This window comes from Dinoponera quadriceps, unplaced genomic scaffold (genome assembly GCF_001313825.1).
Source record: "Dinoponera quadriceps isolate SergipeBrazil2010 unplaced genomic scaffold, ASM131382v1 scaffold4133, whole genome shotgun sequence".
NCBI lineage: Eukaryota > Metazoa > Arthropoda > Insecta > Hymenoptera > Formicidae > Dinoponera > Dinoponera quadriceps.
The window spans coordinates 188,160-204,846 of NW_014558113.1; the positions used below are offsets into that span (position 1 = coordinate 188,160).

At 46.1% G+C, this 16,687-nt stretch overlaps 1 protein-coding gene across 3 annotated transcripts in view; it reads right to left on the reverse strand.

Annotated features, from left to right (window-relative positions):
* LOC106749635 (beta-1,4-N-acetylgalactosaminyltransferase bre-4-like) overlaps positions 1-16,687 on the reverse strand; it is a 94,209-nt gene that overhangs the window by 17,741 nt on the left and 59,781 nt on the right. For all 3 annotated transcript variants that reach the window (XM_014629293.1, XM_014629291.1, XM_014629292.1), the window contains 3 exons: positions 16,059-16,510; positions 4,227-4,501; positions 3,894-4,133 (listed from right to left, as the gene is read on the reverse strand). In XM_014629293.1, coding sequence (XP_014484779.1) covers positions 3,894-4,133; positions 4,227-4,501; positions 16,059-16,219 — 676 coding nt within the window. In that variant the 5' untranslated portion in view covers positions 16,220-16,510. The remainder of the gene's footprint in view (positions 1-3,893; positions 4,134-4,226; positions 4,502-16,058; positions 16,511-16,687) is intronic.

A 16,687-nucleotide genomic window follows, 5' to 3' on the forward strand; every position in this document is an offset into this window, starting at 1 on the left:
ACTCATTAGGTTGAAAATCGTATAAGTAACTCTAATTATAATGATGGGATTATGATGATTCTAATTATAACGGTTTTGACCTTATGTGTATATGTGTAAGCCTAAGATTATATCATTTTCGATGTAAGGAATAATACAGCATACATGACGCCGACTATATCACACCGTTACAAAAAGAACATATTTACTCCAATCGATCGAAACATATGAAATCGGAATTTATTTTAAGCTCGAATGAAACATTCACTCTTGTGATTTCGAGTGGCGGTATTTTCATTATCGCTTCGAATAAAGTACTACTATTTTTCATTTCTTTTCAGTGAGATTTTACTCCAAGAGAGTATATCTTTTTATTGTTCTAACAAAAAAATCATAGTAACGATAGATATACTACTTGCTACAAAAATAATTTTCCTGGCTGTAATTCCTTCACTGTGCGATTATAGTTACAAATACCAAATGTCTTTTCTTCGTGTGCCGAGTAAATTTGCGTTCCGTAAAATGTAAACCGTAAACTGAGGTTGTCCACGATATACCGCATTGCAGGAAGGTGGTAGCCGATCTTCCTTCGGCTTCGGGATTAGATAGCGCTTAAGCCTGACTTACGCGAGGTCTTCGAGGTTGCGCGCGGGGTCCTGACAGTGAATAACAGTTCGGCGCATTTTCTAAGGATCGTGCGCGAGCGCCGAGTATAAATCGTTGCTGTTTCGTTGTAATTAATCGCACCGGCCCGGTGAAATATTACCTTCGTTAAATTATCACGGGAATTCATTGCTCGGCGATTTGTCGTAAATTCACGCCATTAGGGGCGTAATAGTGAGTCGATTGAAATAACTTCACGGAGTGGAGAAAGGGAAGAGAGAGAGAGAGAGAGAGAGAAAGAGAGAAAAAATCCTTCCTTCCTTCTTTCCTTCCTTAGGCGCTCGGAAAAGAATCTCACAAGGAAGAAATAAGAACGACGTGAAATTCTCTGTGACGCCACCACGAAAATCGATTATCCGACGATTTCTGATCCGGGAATTAACGCGATAAAGGGCCTGCAACGAGCGATGTCCGGATCTACTTCCGAGGTATTCCGAGAGATCCCTTCTTCGTCTGATTCGCGATATAGGAATAATAATGACATTACGCAAGCTTCATTAGATTACCGCGAAAATTAATTGCTCCGTAATTTGTTGTTGTTAATTAACACTGATAGAACGCAATAACGATCCGAATGAGATACTTGCGCAATGAAGAGTCCATCTCTCTCGAGCTCGCTTCGAAAACGAATCGAAACGGAATAATAACGTTACCGTACCTTCCACAGGATTAACGCGAAAGTCGATTAGTGTTAACAAAAGCTAACTGCAATTAAGGATTCGCTGTAACAAAGTGAATTCCTCCTTGTACGGCCCGAAAGAATTATCAGAGAGACCGTGATAGATATTGATAAAATTAAATTTTTATCGTAACGAGCGATTATCTCGTTAAAACGAAGATAAGCAATTTATTCGATAGAGCAAGTAATTATTGCGGTAAAATAATATCTGTGCGAGAGAATTAATTAGTCTCAATTTGTCATCAAATAACTGTATTCATAAATGTCGACACGATAATCGTGCATTTCCGTCCGACATTTTTCATCAAAGAACTATTTAACTATATTAAGCAAAAAATAAGAACAGCGACTACTCTCTCTCTCTCTCTCTCTTTCATACATACACATATTCTCTCGATATTTTCCTTTTTATATTCGTTTGCATACTGAGCGGAGAAACACGAACAAAATCGGATTTAGAATTCCATCGGGAGTACCGCGTTCAAAACTTTTCAACGGAAATCATATTAAATTGCGCCGATATTTTCGAGGGACGTTTCGAATGTACGAACCGAATACCAGATGGTAATACCGTCCGATCGCAAATCGCTGTAAAGTAGCAAACGAAGTGACCAAACGTGGAATCGATATGGCCTTTGAACAGCGACACGCGACGCTACATGCAAGCAATACAGGGTGTTCCACGGTTTTCCGACCTTAACTTCAATGATGAAAATTGATACTGATTACATCGCGATATTACATCCAGAGGTGAAGTTAATTACGCGTGATTGCAGCCTTTTGCTGCAATATGATGTAAATTTTTGCCGGGATATTATATAAATTCATGAGAGAGAGAGGGAGAAAGAGAGAGACGCGCGCGCGACGTGTACGCACATCGAAATTAAGTTCGACGATTTAATCAAAAGTTGTCTCAAGCGACCTTTTCGTCCGCTACATAAATTCATCGCACATCATACGCCGGAAGTATGCGGAAGCTGCGCGGAATAACAAGAGAATTAATCATAGTCATATTCTGACGTCTCGCATACGTTAAGTAAACAAACTTAGTCGAGCGTTCCGCGATTTTAATGAAGATAAATTGCGTTCCTGCCCGAGAGTCACCCAATAGCTAAGATAAATAGTAATCTTGGAGATGGGGAGAGGGCGCGAATAGAATGATAGATTTTGTATCTTAACCGTGGAAAAACTGGTGATCTCCCCTTTCGTGGGGAAATTTGCGCGAGACCTCCCTTCTACGTGGGAAGAGACAATGGTTTTATCGCTTAATGAATCATTTATCGTGTAGAACGAACGAACGAACGCGGGATAGATCGCGGAGTTCAAAATTTCATTAAAAAGTAACCGGCGTTGGGCTGCGTGACGATGCTGTGCCACGTCAGAAGGAAGTATTTCGTGTTGCGCTCAAGAGCGCCCGCTGCCTCGTCGGTCGGTGTTACTCGAGCGAGGAAAACGCCAAAGAGAAAGAATGAATGGCTTGGGGGAAAAAGAGAGAAAGAGAGACAGAGAGAAAGGACACGCGTTGGTACACAAATTTAATTAAGAATTAAGTCGATGAGCTTAGGAGTTCCGGAGACAGGGGAGAGGAGAGAACGGGAAGTTCTGAAACGTTCTCTCAGGACATCCTGACTCGCACTCTTCGGTATTTTCTTCCTAAAAGAAAGGTCCCCGAACGGAGGCAAGAAGAACGTAAGTAAAGAGCGAGAGAGCGAGCGAGCGAGCGAGCGAGAGAGAGAGAGAGAGAGAAAGGAAAAGGCGGAGCGGAGGAAAATACGAGAGCAAGAGGAACGTTCGCTAGACGGCAATAAATCGTGGCAAAGTATCGGCTTACACGCACCGACGGGAGCAACGGTGCTAGCGAGAAGAATCTCGCGAGCGAGCACGGGGTAGGTGGGTAGATAGGGTAGGTAGGTTGGTACGTTTACATTCGCCTTATGGAAACAAACCGTGAACCATGGCAGATGCCATCGAAACGCCAGAACGCACACGACGGTCCGGCGTAGCCGGGATATTTGAAAATAAGAAGTTGCGAGATATTTCTCGAGAGAGATGCACTTTGAAAAAGATATATATAAATATATCATTATAAATAAGTGAGAAAATAAATATATATTCATTCATTTTTATATATAGAGTAAAAATATTTTATTAACCACTAAAGATCAAGATGAATAAAGTTTACATTTACAGATGTTCGAAGTGACGACCATTGGTATCAGTGCGATCTTTCAGTTGGATCAAATTGTTCTCTCTTCTATTTTACCATTTCGAAGATATTCAAAGTAAGATATAGTTATTGCCTCACTCTATATATTTATAATATATATCAAATATGTTTTATTGATTTATTTATACTTATATGCGTATCTCCGTGGAAATATCTCGAGCAAGCTCTCGTGACTTCTTATCTTCGAGTATCCCGGGTACACGTGCGACTCGAATGAGAACGAAATGTGTCGTGGTTTTCCGCATAGAAAAAAAACTCCTCTCCATGCCGTTCGCGTGAGACAGGATAAGAAAAGCCGCGGGCGACCGGCCAAATCGGTATAACAACGTACGTCGTCGTACTCACCTTCCTGTTCGATCACGAAGATCTGATAGTCGATCTGCTGGCGCAGCAGAATGGGGTGCAGGTTGTAAAGGAGAGCCTGCAGATGCTGCAGACGGTCGCGGAACGGAATGATTATGGCGACGCGATGCCGGGCGACGCAGTCCGCCGGCCGGCCGGTGCCGCCTGCTTTCACCTCCGCGAACGTCTTCTCCATCTCGGACAAGGAAGGCGGTAGTAATTTACTGACGACCACCGGCCCGACTGGAACAACACCGAGGGTGTGGGGGGTTGAAGAAGGAGTGGGGAAGAAAATGGAATCGTCGTGCTGTTCGACGCATTTTCCAAGACACTCACCCAGGTTTGGCGGGATGAGAGGACACCGTGGCAGCGTCGTCGCGTTGTTGGTCGCGTTGCTGTTCGCCACCGGGAGCTCTCGCGCGATTCCGCCGTTGGCCAGATTACGGGTAGGCGCGGGCTCGCTTCTGGACGAGTTGGAGACTCCTTTCGCCGATATCGAGGGTATCGTCGTCGTGGAGGACGCATTGCCAGCGCCGAGCAAGCTCGGCACGGTCGCTGGCCCGTAGATGATCAGACCGCGCGGGTGGGTTCTGTACGAGCGGTCTGCGTATCTGCGGAAGAAAGGCGCAAACGAAAGGGGGAAGATGTTATTATTAAAGTACAGATTCGTCGGAAATTTCGCTCGAAAAGCCGTCTCACTCAAAGTCGAGTGACTTTTCGATCGTATAAATCGAACCCTCCACGCTGAATCGTTGAGTGAATATTTTCGTTCGAACTTGAAAAAGTGAATCCGGCGCACTCGACCGTCTCGCTGGAAGAAGTCTATTCTAATATCAAATTCTAATGTCAAATATCAAATGACAGACTCACTCTGATCGACAGAAATATTCACTCACCGTGTACGCGGAAAGAAGAATTCAGTTCCTCTCATATATCTGAATTTCTGTTAATTCGAAACTAGGCGAAAACTCGGTTGCAGCAGCGGAAGAATTTCTGTAGAAAGTTTCTATTCAGCCAACCTGTTCTCAGGTATCTCTCAAACGAGTTTTAACGCGGGCAAATATTCAGACGAACATTTCCGCTCGTTATAACAGAGATATCGTTTCTCGTTACCGCAAGTTCTCGTCTGGTCACCGTTCCGTTATACGAATCGGCGTTTTTTTCCACGTATGCTGGAAAATTTATTCCAAACCGCGGTTAAATGTTCGCTTTTGTCTTGAATCTGAGTGGCAATATTTTCGCTATCGTTTTGAACGAACTTTCGTTCGTTTTCAGTGAGATTTCCTTCCAGAAAATTTAGAAAGAGAGAGAGTAATATAACGATAAGACTCCTCCCGAAGGTAAAGATAGGACTTATTCGCAAGCGCGCGATAAAGTAAAATTTACATTACATATTACATACACAAAATTACAAACCTGCAGCTGGACGTTCTGATTGCTTCCGCATGTCGGTCGCACAACTTGATATTGATAGTGTATCAACGCTGATCAACGGTCGTTTCGCGGTTAACGCCGAGTTCGCCGGGATATCGCGCCATGTATGCGTCTGGGAGTCAATTATCCATCGACTGCGTGTCGCGGGAGCTATTACGGGAGACTGACCGTGCTACGTCCTCGTAATCGAGAGAACCGTCCAACAATTAGCGGCTCGATCGACCGTCTAATCGCGACGAGGATTCACGCCTCGAAGTTGTCCACTAACTCGACCGGCTACGACAATGCGATCGCCGCGTTCGCGTTGATTACAGACAGTTTCTCTCTCTCTCTCTCTCTCTCTCTCGGGGGAAGCGGTTCTTTCACTCGTCATCATTCCCGTTCACCACGAGTAGGTGGATCGATGTTCTCTTCTCGACACCTCGATTGCCTCAACATTTTTTTCAAGATCGGTCCCTAAATCGGAAATGACGGACATGAAGGCGATGAATTTGCGACAAGTCCGTAGTAGCTCCCGCTTTTGCGTTCTAATTCACTTAGAGTTTACGACGCGTCCGAAGGATGCGGCAAGAAATTACGATGGCGGCTTGATCCCCGCAGGACCACCTCTCGTTTACCTTCCGACGTGCTCCTGTGCTTCGTTTCTACCCTCTCTCTCTCTCTCTCTCTCTCTGTTGCTCTCCTCGCTCTCCATTCGTTTTGCGAGAGCGTCAGCGAGTTTCGCCGAGTTTACGAGCCGCCCCGGTTGCAGCTGCAATTTCCGGGTCCGCCACGTCGGCCACCAACCGCTGCGAGTGCAATCCGCGATCTAACGTTCGTCTCTCTCCCTCTTCCTTTCCCTCTCTTCTCCTGCACATGTATCGCGTAGCCCTACGTGAAATCACGAAGCAGCGAGCGATGAGCTTTTTAGCAGCCTTGATAAGGGAAACGCTTTGTGATTTGAGGCGCGACAAACAAACGGTGAATCGAGCGCGTGACTGTGGAGGTAAGGTTTCTCGCTACCTATTCCCTCAATGCTTTCGTATTAAAGTGTTCACGGTATCCGTCATCGTCAGCCTGCACTGAGAGAAATTCCACGAAAATTATAGCCATTTCCGGCCTGAACTATATCTTCTTCCGGTTTTAGGAGGTTGCCGAAGTCGAATTTGATAAGTGTCGATAACAAAAAGCAATTCTTACCATGTATGTTACATAAGGATTGACACGATCACGCTATTCTTTATGTATTTCTTATACGTATAGTATCTTATAAATCTTTCGTAAATGTATAAGTACGATATAAACGTGAATGCAATGAATGTGCACTGCTCAGTTTTACAATTTCCAACGAAAAATTTAACCAAGACACAAGAGAATTTTTCTGACCTTTCGTATTCTCTCAGATCTCCGAATTGAATTGAAAAGATATAAAAATATCGTTCGAAATTTTCCTGATCGCAGAATTGACATATTCGGTACGCTGTGGGGTTTTTCTATCAGGTAAATATTTACGCCAACGTTTGTCGGAAAAATGATTCTCCTGATTACAATTTTTTCCATTTATGCGATTATAGCCATACAAAAAAAGTGCTAGATTCAAATAAATCATTATTTCGACACTCCTTGACAAATATTTGGACTCGGATTAATATATTATTTACTTGATCGAAACACTTTTTGCTGCATACACATATCAACATTTTTTTCTCAGTGTAATACAACATTATTGAGCGACGTTTTAACGCATGCTTATCCATCATTCTCTAGACGGATAATGAGAATGAATCTTTACTGAGTATATCGAGAAGCTGAGAAGAGCAGATACAGGAATAGTGGTTACAGGCGAGCGCGACAGGCCACGTGAAGGGCATTCCTCCGTGTGCGTGCGCCCGTAAGGATGTTCCGATCAGTCGGAATTAGGCGGAATTCCCGCCACGTCCGGAGCGGCATAAATCTGACGTGACTCATCCAGGTCGTCGATGCGCCGGCGGATCGGCCGGTGCCTGCACCTGCCACGGAAATGCTTCGCCGGCTATGCGGCAGATGGAATCGGAATCCAGCGGAGGGAATCTTTCGCTCGCTATCGCGCCGTCGAGATATCTCCAGTGCAATGGCGAGCGCGCGGAAAGCGGCGTGGAAAGCTCGGCAAAGCACGCGCCGGCTACGTAGAAATATTTCGACACACGTGACGGGACTTTTAAAAGCGGCGACGCGATCGACGACTGAGTTACCCGGTGACAAAGACGCGAGGAACGACGAACGTAAAGGAGAACGGCGGGGGAGAGAACAGGATAAAGAGGAGAGCTGTCAGTTTTCGAGCGATCCGGAAGAACGCGCGCAACACGCCGCTGCACAACTCGTTAAGCACGGTTAATGTAAACGCGAAGACTCCGAAAGACTTCCAACCGAAGAGTTTGAAGATTTCAACCCCTCGTCGTCGGAATTATATCCTCGACGTTTCTTCCAAGCGCGTAAAATTCCAATCGCCTCCTGACAGTATCGTCGTGTAGTTCGCGTTTCATTCAATTTTCCGCGTCTATTTTAATCCATCTTCTTATTATTAATTTGTTTTTGTATAAAAATATTGTTTCTTCGTATATGTTGTCAGAATAGTATTTATATATTGCACTAAAAGGGGAGTAATATTTTCCTTTAATAAATAAATATAATTATATGATATAAACGTATTGAACACACAACAAACGTATTGAGCACAGTTTTAATGCATAAAAAATTAGTTTGATGCGTGATCGATGCAGCACCGCAAAGGGTTAACCCTTCCTCCCATTTAATCCCAATAATCAAATATCAAATATTTAACGTAAGAGATTAAGAAGTTTCGACAGATGGCAATTTTCCCGTCGAACTTCCCCGGGTGGTAGGAGAGTAAGAGATAAGTCGTCGATCTGTCAACGGTTGACGAGGTAACCTATAACGCCGGCGCGCACTGTCTCCGATAAAATCCATCTCGTGTCGGCTCGGAGCTTGCCGAGCTGCTTCTATCGGGGCTTGGGTAATTTCGTTTCTGTCTAATTCGAGACGATACCGGGAGCGTGGGATGCCGTTCCCATCGCGCGAATCTTCGGGTAGCGCAGGGGGGAACTCGTCTTGGCGATGATGCATCCTTAATGTCGGGACGCCTCCACGGGTCCTCCGTTTATCTTTGGAAAAAGTGACGAGGAGAGGGAAGGAAGGGAAGGAAAACAGAAAGAAAGAAAGAAAGGAGGAAGGGAGGGAGGTAGATAGGTAGAAAGGAAGGAAGGAAGGAAGGAAGGAAGGAAGAGCTTAAAGGTCCTCGGGGATGTCCCGAGGGCGTCAGAAAGCGAGGGGGCTGCTCATCGATCGACCACGTCGTGGACGGGAAGGTCCGTTAAAAGTTTGACAGGACCTCATACTCGAACTCGCCGTAAAACGGATTTTCAAGCGGAGCTGTAGCGACGGACGTCAGGGATGGAACAAAACGACGCTTGCGGGCGGACTTTAAGTACGCGAGTTACCTTACTTTTATGTAAAAGTACGACGTTAAGGTCCTCTTTAGGCCCCCTCTGCTTTGCGGGGACACCTTCGATGGTGGATACGCACGTAATCGCGACGTTCGCACGTAGATACACAGCGCGTTTCACTAATAATTCACATTACTCGAGCATTCGGACTCGATGACATATCGGGACACGCATCTGCGTCGTCCGAAGCGGTTCTCAAACTCACCACCGACACCGCACCCACCATCGAGACGCCCGCCGGATTCCCGGTATTTCCCAATCGGCGAACGGTGAAGAATCGCTTCGAAAAAAACTTCGGCAACGTTTAGAGGATGAAAAATGACTTTTCTCGCCTCCGCTCGCGGAAACTGCGCGTGCGGCGCGCTCCGAGGAACAACGCCCCGTATAAATCAGAGTGCGCTTCCGTCAAAGCTCAAGAGAACCCGCGATCTAATGCCGCGTCGTTGCCATTAACGCGATCCGATAAGACAGATTGCATCGGGCAATGGCATCGCTACGTAATGATGTATCTCGTTAATGCGCGACATGCCGAAGTAACGTTTACCGGCTTGATTTGTAGCGACGATCGCGACGAACGTCGCGCTCGCTTCGACCGCGATCGACGTGATTCGATTTCTCGCGGTTGCACGCATCGCGACGCGTCACGAATCGCAGAACGAAGAGCCGCGTGGAAAAGAAAGAGGCGCGCGCGAATGGCTATTATCACTTGTTACGCGTTTCACGTAATGCGCGTAAACTGCATCGCGTAACGAGCGTCGCGGCGACAGCCGAACGAAACGTGCGAGCGAGCCACGGAAAGAAAGTGGAAGGAGAGAGTGAGAGAGAGAGAGAGAGGGGCAAAGAGGCAGGAGGTGACAAATTGTCACGGCGAGGCGACGACGAAATTTTAAATTAATGGTCCACCCCCGCATTGTACGCGCGGGTTGCAACCATAATGTCGCGCGCACGCGTCGAGGGTATCGCCGACGCAAATTGAATGGAATTTTCAGCGATGATATACGGTGGCTTTCAAGCCCTCGCGCCATTATGATGCGTAAAAATGGATATTTCACTTTTTGAGTTTTCGCATAGCGGCCAATTCGAACTCGAGAGTAACAACGAACTATAAATTCGCTCCTTATCGGGGCGCGTTAACTAGTTGGGAGCCGGTGGCCCACTCGGTGCGACCTGTGACAGTTTCTTGATTGATCTACGGTTTTCCTGTCGCGTACAAAGTTTTCAACGTGCGCGCGCGCGCGGACGAGCGAGCGGGCGAGCACGTTGCTCGTTTCTTTTCCCAACGAAACAAGATTGAAAGAGAGTTTAATAATTCCGTGCAGGAGTCTTTTTCCACAGTGTCGCCGGAAGGAAATCGATTTTTCCCTATTCGCCAGCGGGATTCACGCGCGTAATATATTCAGCTGTAAATAAAGCACGACGGTGAGCGGCCGTCTTTTCGAAATTTCATTAGCAGCGAACGCATTATACGTTCATTGAAGGATTTAATGAAGAGAGAGCGGCGAAACGGTGAAAAGAAATTCACCGGGCAAGGCAGTCGCTCCGTCTGATCCATGCTTTTTATATTTTATCCTTTTTCCTTCTCCTCTTTCCAATTTCGCGCAATTACTCTTTCTCCCGTGCTCGTCTTTTCGGCGAAGCACCAAAAGCGCACGGACGAAAAATTCAGATGAAAGCGTTAGGCGAGCCGCTCTTTCTCTTTCTTTCTTTCTCCCCTTGTGACTGCTGCACTCTGTACTATATCGTGCACGGGAGTAAGGCGAGCGTCCTCTCTTTGAGAGCAGCCGACCTTAGTCTTGACCTGCTGAAAGAGCGCGTTACGCTGGTGTAAAAACCACCTCTCCGGGTCCTGCGTTTTCTCTCCGCGCACGTCGGCGCGTTGTTTCGTAATAATAACGACGACGCGACCGCTGCAATGCACGAGTGCGCTTTTCATTTGGCGCCGCTGCAAGCGCGCACCAAAAGCCGCCTAATTGCGAGAATTAGAGAGAGCGAGAGCGAAAAAGCGTCGCCCAGAGAAAAAGACGCGAAACAATCTAGCGTCTCGGCCGGCGAGACGCAGCTTCCGGATTGCCCTGAACTTTATTGTTCGCTCGAGTCAGGCTGGATATTATTATTATTAACCTTACTGAAAAACCACGGGAAGAAAACCGGATTTTTCCAAGCCTTTAGAACTATATTTCGGTAGGACTGAATTTTCCGTTGTTTGAGAACCAGATGAATATTCGACTGCAGGAAGGTTCTTGTAGAAGATTTTTAGAGTTGTTAATTTCGACTACCCAGTTATTTGAATCTTCTAGTAACTGAATATATAGTTAATTTCAGACATTATAGATTATTGATTTTTTTTTTACAGTGACAAACAACAACGACGTCTGAAATTAGCCGTCTGAAATTAGCCTCAGTTGCTGAAAAACTTGAGTATTGTTTTCTATGCGATCATTAGCTTATACAAATTAATTAATTCCTCATTAACTATTATGAATTTTGCTAAATAGCACATGACTTTTCTGTCTAGTTTCACCCGTTCTACACGGATGCCGAGAAAGGTTTTAGATATCCTGTACATTATTATTAACCTTATGTATGCAGTAAGCATGCCAAAGCTCTCTTGAGCCTTACAGACCCGATTAGTAAGCAACTAATATATATATGTATTGCGATTAATATTGCAACTAATATATATATATGGTTAATATATATATATATTAATTGCTTACCTTTGAAGAAATCGGCAGGATTATTGTCGGGTCTGTGAGGCTCAAAAGAGCTTTGGCATGCTTACTATTTCACAATCATGATCGAACTGGCCCTACTGTCACATCTGTGAGAAGTGGTTACCATTTTGTCCTTTCCCCACCATAAGGCAAAGAAACCAGTATTACAAGAATGCCAAGCGCTTGAATTTTCTACTCGGGTCTCCCCTCTGTTCTGTGTAACTTACACAGAAAGGAGAACCCACTTCTTGTAACCGAATAAGGACCAGATGAAAACTCGGCGACAAAAAATAAAAACTCGGCGACAGGAAGTAATATCTTTGTTACCGCAACTGAGAAACATATGTGTAAATATTCAGTTGCATTAAAACTCGATTGAGACGACTAAGGACTATGCAGAAATCTCCTAATGGAATCTTCCTAATTCTACAACCGAATTTTCGTCTGTAGTTCCCAGGCAATCTTTTGATTCCTATAAGAAGTTTCTATATAGTTTCTATACAGTTTTTTCATTTCAGTTGTCAATCGAGTTTTAATGCAGCCGAATGTTTACACGAATATTTTTAATCGCGGTAACAAAGATATCACTTCTTGTAGATGAGTTTTCATCATTTTGTCATCAAGTCTTCATCTGGTTTTTATCTTGTTACAGAAACTGAATTCTTTTTTCTGTACAAGTTACTACCTAAAAGACCCAAGCAATGGTAGGGCGAGAGAACAAAATGTAAACCCTCCTGGCGTGGCCAAGCAAACGCGTCGATGCGCCGAACAAAGAACAGCCTTTTCCTGCCCAAACAAGTTTCGGAAACCTTCAATAATCTACATTCGAATAGCCTATCTCCGTAACATCTTTGAAAGGAAATAGATAAAGAGCAGGTGAGGTATCCAATACTGTATCCCACGAAGAGTATGACTGTGCAGTAATCGAATTGTAAAATATATTAATCATCTTTTAGGTTTCCACGATGTAAAGAAATATTTGACTTGACAAGTTAGCGGCGCGATTTTTCTTTAGTACGCTCGATCAAAGCGGTATAATAGTTTAATTCTATATACTTTAAACGAAGGAAACGATGAGATAACAAGAAATAAGTAAGTAAAGATAACATTGTCCCAATCTCGATTAACACTTTCCTGTGCCCACTCTATTCTTCTTTGAGAATGTTTTTCTGACAGCAGCGGTTTTTTCATGGTGGACCGAAATGCCACATCATTTTCACGCAGGTGGCTTCCGATGGTATTAAGCGAGATGTGTAGATTCTTTCGGCGGAGTTTTACCTGGGCCTGACGCAGGATAAGGGTAGAATTCATCTGAAAGAGACGCAAGATCGTTTTGTCCTCCTTCGAAGTCGTCGCACGAGAGAGTCCTCTTTCTGAGAGATCGTCAACATTTCACAGCGGTTTTAAACCTATTTACCCACTTCCTTACGAAAGCCTCTGACTTTTCCATTGCTCTAGCAGCTGCCGCGATTGTTAATCTTGGTCCTTCGGAATGGTTAACAAGAAACACCGCCTCGTAACGCTTCGCATATTTTCCGTTCATTTTTTAAAATCATATTTATTTTTAACAACCACTCAACGCAACTTTTTCATGTACTACTGTTATACCGCGCAAAAGAGGTCGGTTCAAAGATTCGAACGGTGTAAGATGGTGCTACTGTGACTTTCTACAAAAATATCGCGCAAATTTTCTCGTTGAACAGACTGTAATTCGGCCATCAAGATGGCCTCTCCCAGGCAGCACCATTGCAAATTAACAACGGAATCTAATATGACACTTTATTCTTCTATTAATATTATTCTTCTTTTTTTCTTTTGAAAACAACTCCGACCAGCGAGATTTAACGCGTTATGTTCGGCCTGACACGACGCCCGTCACTAACTCGCTCGCTCGCTCGCTCGCGCTTCGATCGATAGCGGCGGCGCGAGAGACCGATTATTTCCCATTTACGAGGCTCCGTAAATCGCTCGTGTATGCGCGCACCGCGGCGGCAACGGCGGCGCGCCGTCGTTAAGCAGCCACTTTGCCTCGTTACCATCCCGGGTAATGAGATTTCCCGTGTGTCTACCGCGAGCCTCAAAGGATAAGAATCGATTCCGCGCTGCAATTACATTCGGATAGAAGCGCGCGCGGCATAGAAATGCGCGTGTGAGGGAAGAGATTCCTGTCGAATACGCACGCAGGCGCGCTTATCTCTCGTTGTCGCGACGGGGACAACGATCGGCGTGACGATCGCGAATTATTAACGAGATGTCGAGAGGGCCCGATGAGAGGGAAATGGGGAAGAGGTAATTTTACAGCGAGCCGAATGCGATTACGCGGTTCGTTATGCGCGTCGATGTTACTTAACACGGTCGACCGATCGCGCTCAAAGTATCCATCGCGATGCTGGGAATCGCGTTAGCCCGCTTTGCAATAATGAGCGAGCGCGACACGCGAAGCGCGCAAAAACGCATCTGCAAAATTCAATCATAACCAGCGATACGCGGCCGTGATCGTGCGTCGCTCGATTATCGGGTCGGTTAAATAATTCGGGAAACTGCGATTAACGACGGTGGGCGATTCGGCGATTAAATTTCGAATAACGCGCTTGAACGAACACACGCGCGCGCGAAAATGCTTTCACCCGCTCTCTTCCGTCGGCCGTCACCACTTTCGGAAGCTGTATTTTCGTTTCGCCGACCGTTTGATCCCGCTCGAGGCGTCTTCCACGTATTACGGAGCAGAATCCCTCACGTAGAAAATCCCCTAGAATTTAATTGAGATTTGGCGCGGTTTCTAAAATTATATGAACTCTGCTTGGCAAATCTACGTGGGTTCATGTTAAAAGTAATCAACGTCTCGAACACGCGTTTTCCAAATGGGAAAACCGAACAGATCCCACTCGCTCTCCCCGACTGCTTCGATTTACTATTCCCAAAGATTTAATTCGGTTTTCATTTTACACTAGAATGATGAAATATGCGAAACTTTCTTGAGTACTTGCATCTAATTACTGATTACATAGAAAAATAGACTTCTCTGAATTTAATTTAATTCCTTTGAATTGAAATCAATTCGTCTCTCGGAGTAGAACAAACAAGTGAAGATTTAACAAACAGGTTTATTTCCCACCGAAAAATTGTAATATTCAAACTAGGAAGAAATTATATTATTAGAATTAAAATTGTGCGAACCTACTTCGCTATGTTGTGCTTCCACCGTGTTGCAGAACGAAAGATTTAACACCGAGCCGAAACTTCGACTCGGGATTTAACCGTGGGCGCAGTTGCCGAGAAAAAAAAAAACAAAGTAGGAAATAACTAAATCGAATGCGATGCGCAAACGAGAGCGCCGGTGGGTGAATCCAGCTCAATTGTCGCCGGTGAGCGATCCCGGGGTCCTTCCGCGAGATTTCTCGCAAAACTGCGCTCGCAAGGGTAGTAATTCGCGTCAGCGCGTACCGCACGCATGCGGAGAGGCGGATCTCTCGCTCATGAGAGGCCGTAAATTCGTGACGCCGCGCGCAATACAATACAGACGGCGCGAACGGATCGCGAATGTGCGCGGCGGCGCGAGGCATCGGTGATGAACAACGAGTCGGCCAATTATTAAGCCCGCTGACACCGCAATTAGCGCGCGAGTTACGGGGATGCGTTGTGCCGGATCCACGCGCGTCGTCGTCCTCGCGTTAATGGAGGCGCGGATTCCGCGAGTCCCGAGAGACCTTCGTCGAATAGCTCCCGCCAAGACGTGCGACGGCCGCATAATACGTGTGTGCTGCTCTCGACGCATCACCGAATTCGTATCTCGCATCCGAGAGTTCAAAATCCCCCGAGTCTCAGGGCGTCTTACGCTTCCGGGGATCGGTTGACGACCTCTCTCCTCGACGATTCAGCCCTGTCGAATATCGAATGGGCCGAATCCCCGTGGAGACAATTCGTCGGACAGGCTAGCCCGGTAGAATTCATAGTCCGATCTTGTACTTAAAATCGCCTCGAGCCCACTTCGAGATGCTGTAAGGGTCGTTTCATTCGTTGCACAGAGTATCACGATAAATTCCAGGCGGTCTTAACTTTTTCGCCAGGACTGAGTTGAACGCAAAACTCGATCGTTATTATTCTTTAAATTTCTTGCAGCAAAGTTAGTTAGTTAGTCCTGGCTCAACGGCAGGAAAAATTTGCTTAAAGCGATAATGAAAATACCGCCACTTGCCAAATAGCAAGAATGTTTAACTCGGACTTAGAGTAGGTTCCTACCACGTTTGCTCCCAACACAAAACTTTTGGATTTTACATACAAATAAATGAACGAAGTATGTTTTACACTATTATATAAAAAAGTGAATGAACTGTAGTAGCGGACGTGATCACCAACACGAGTCTTTCGATCAATCGAAGGGAATTGTTCCTTTGATATGGTGGAATCAGATTCAATCCACACGAGTGAGAAGTTACTGGAATCCGAGCGACTCCATCCTTCGAGTAGAATCTCAGCCGAGGAGATGGAGAGGGAGGCAATCTCGCGGAGATCGAGGCGGAACGATCGGGGGTACTCACCTGGTCGCGTTGATTGTGAAGATGGTCTCGATGGAGCGACGGTCGAGCACCCCGCCGCTAAGCAGGTACTGCACGCCGATCAGGGCGAGGACGACGCACGCGAGCGCCTTGTAGATGTGGGCACGATGCCACAGTGCCACGGCTGCGGCGGCCACAGTCATTGCATGCGCGAGACACCATAACTCCCTCCTAAGCCTGCCGGTTAGAGGAGCGCCGTGCACCGCAAGGCGCCGTTGCTCCCCTGCGCTGGCCGCCGCTTCCTCGGTTGCAGTTGCGGCCGCACCGCGCGCGATCGTCCGCTCCGCTCGCGGCGCCGCTGCGACCGAAGAAGACCTCCCGCTCCCTTGACGGGCGCGATCGGAGCGAAGGCCGCCCGGGGCTCCTCACTTCCGCCCGCCAAGAGCATCACCCTCGCCGGACTCTCGCAACCACTCCCGTCGAGAAGGTTACGTCTGCAAAAAGCAGAAGAAAATTGCTTGACATTGAAGAATATCTTCCCCTTCCTTCCTTTCTCTCTCTTCCTCCTGTAAGGAAGCCGGCTAAAAAGAAGCATTTACCTCGTTCTAGTTTGGGTGCTATTTTATTTCACACGCTCGTTAGCAGCGTCACACATGTATGACGCATTATCT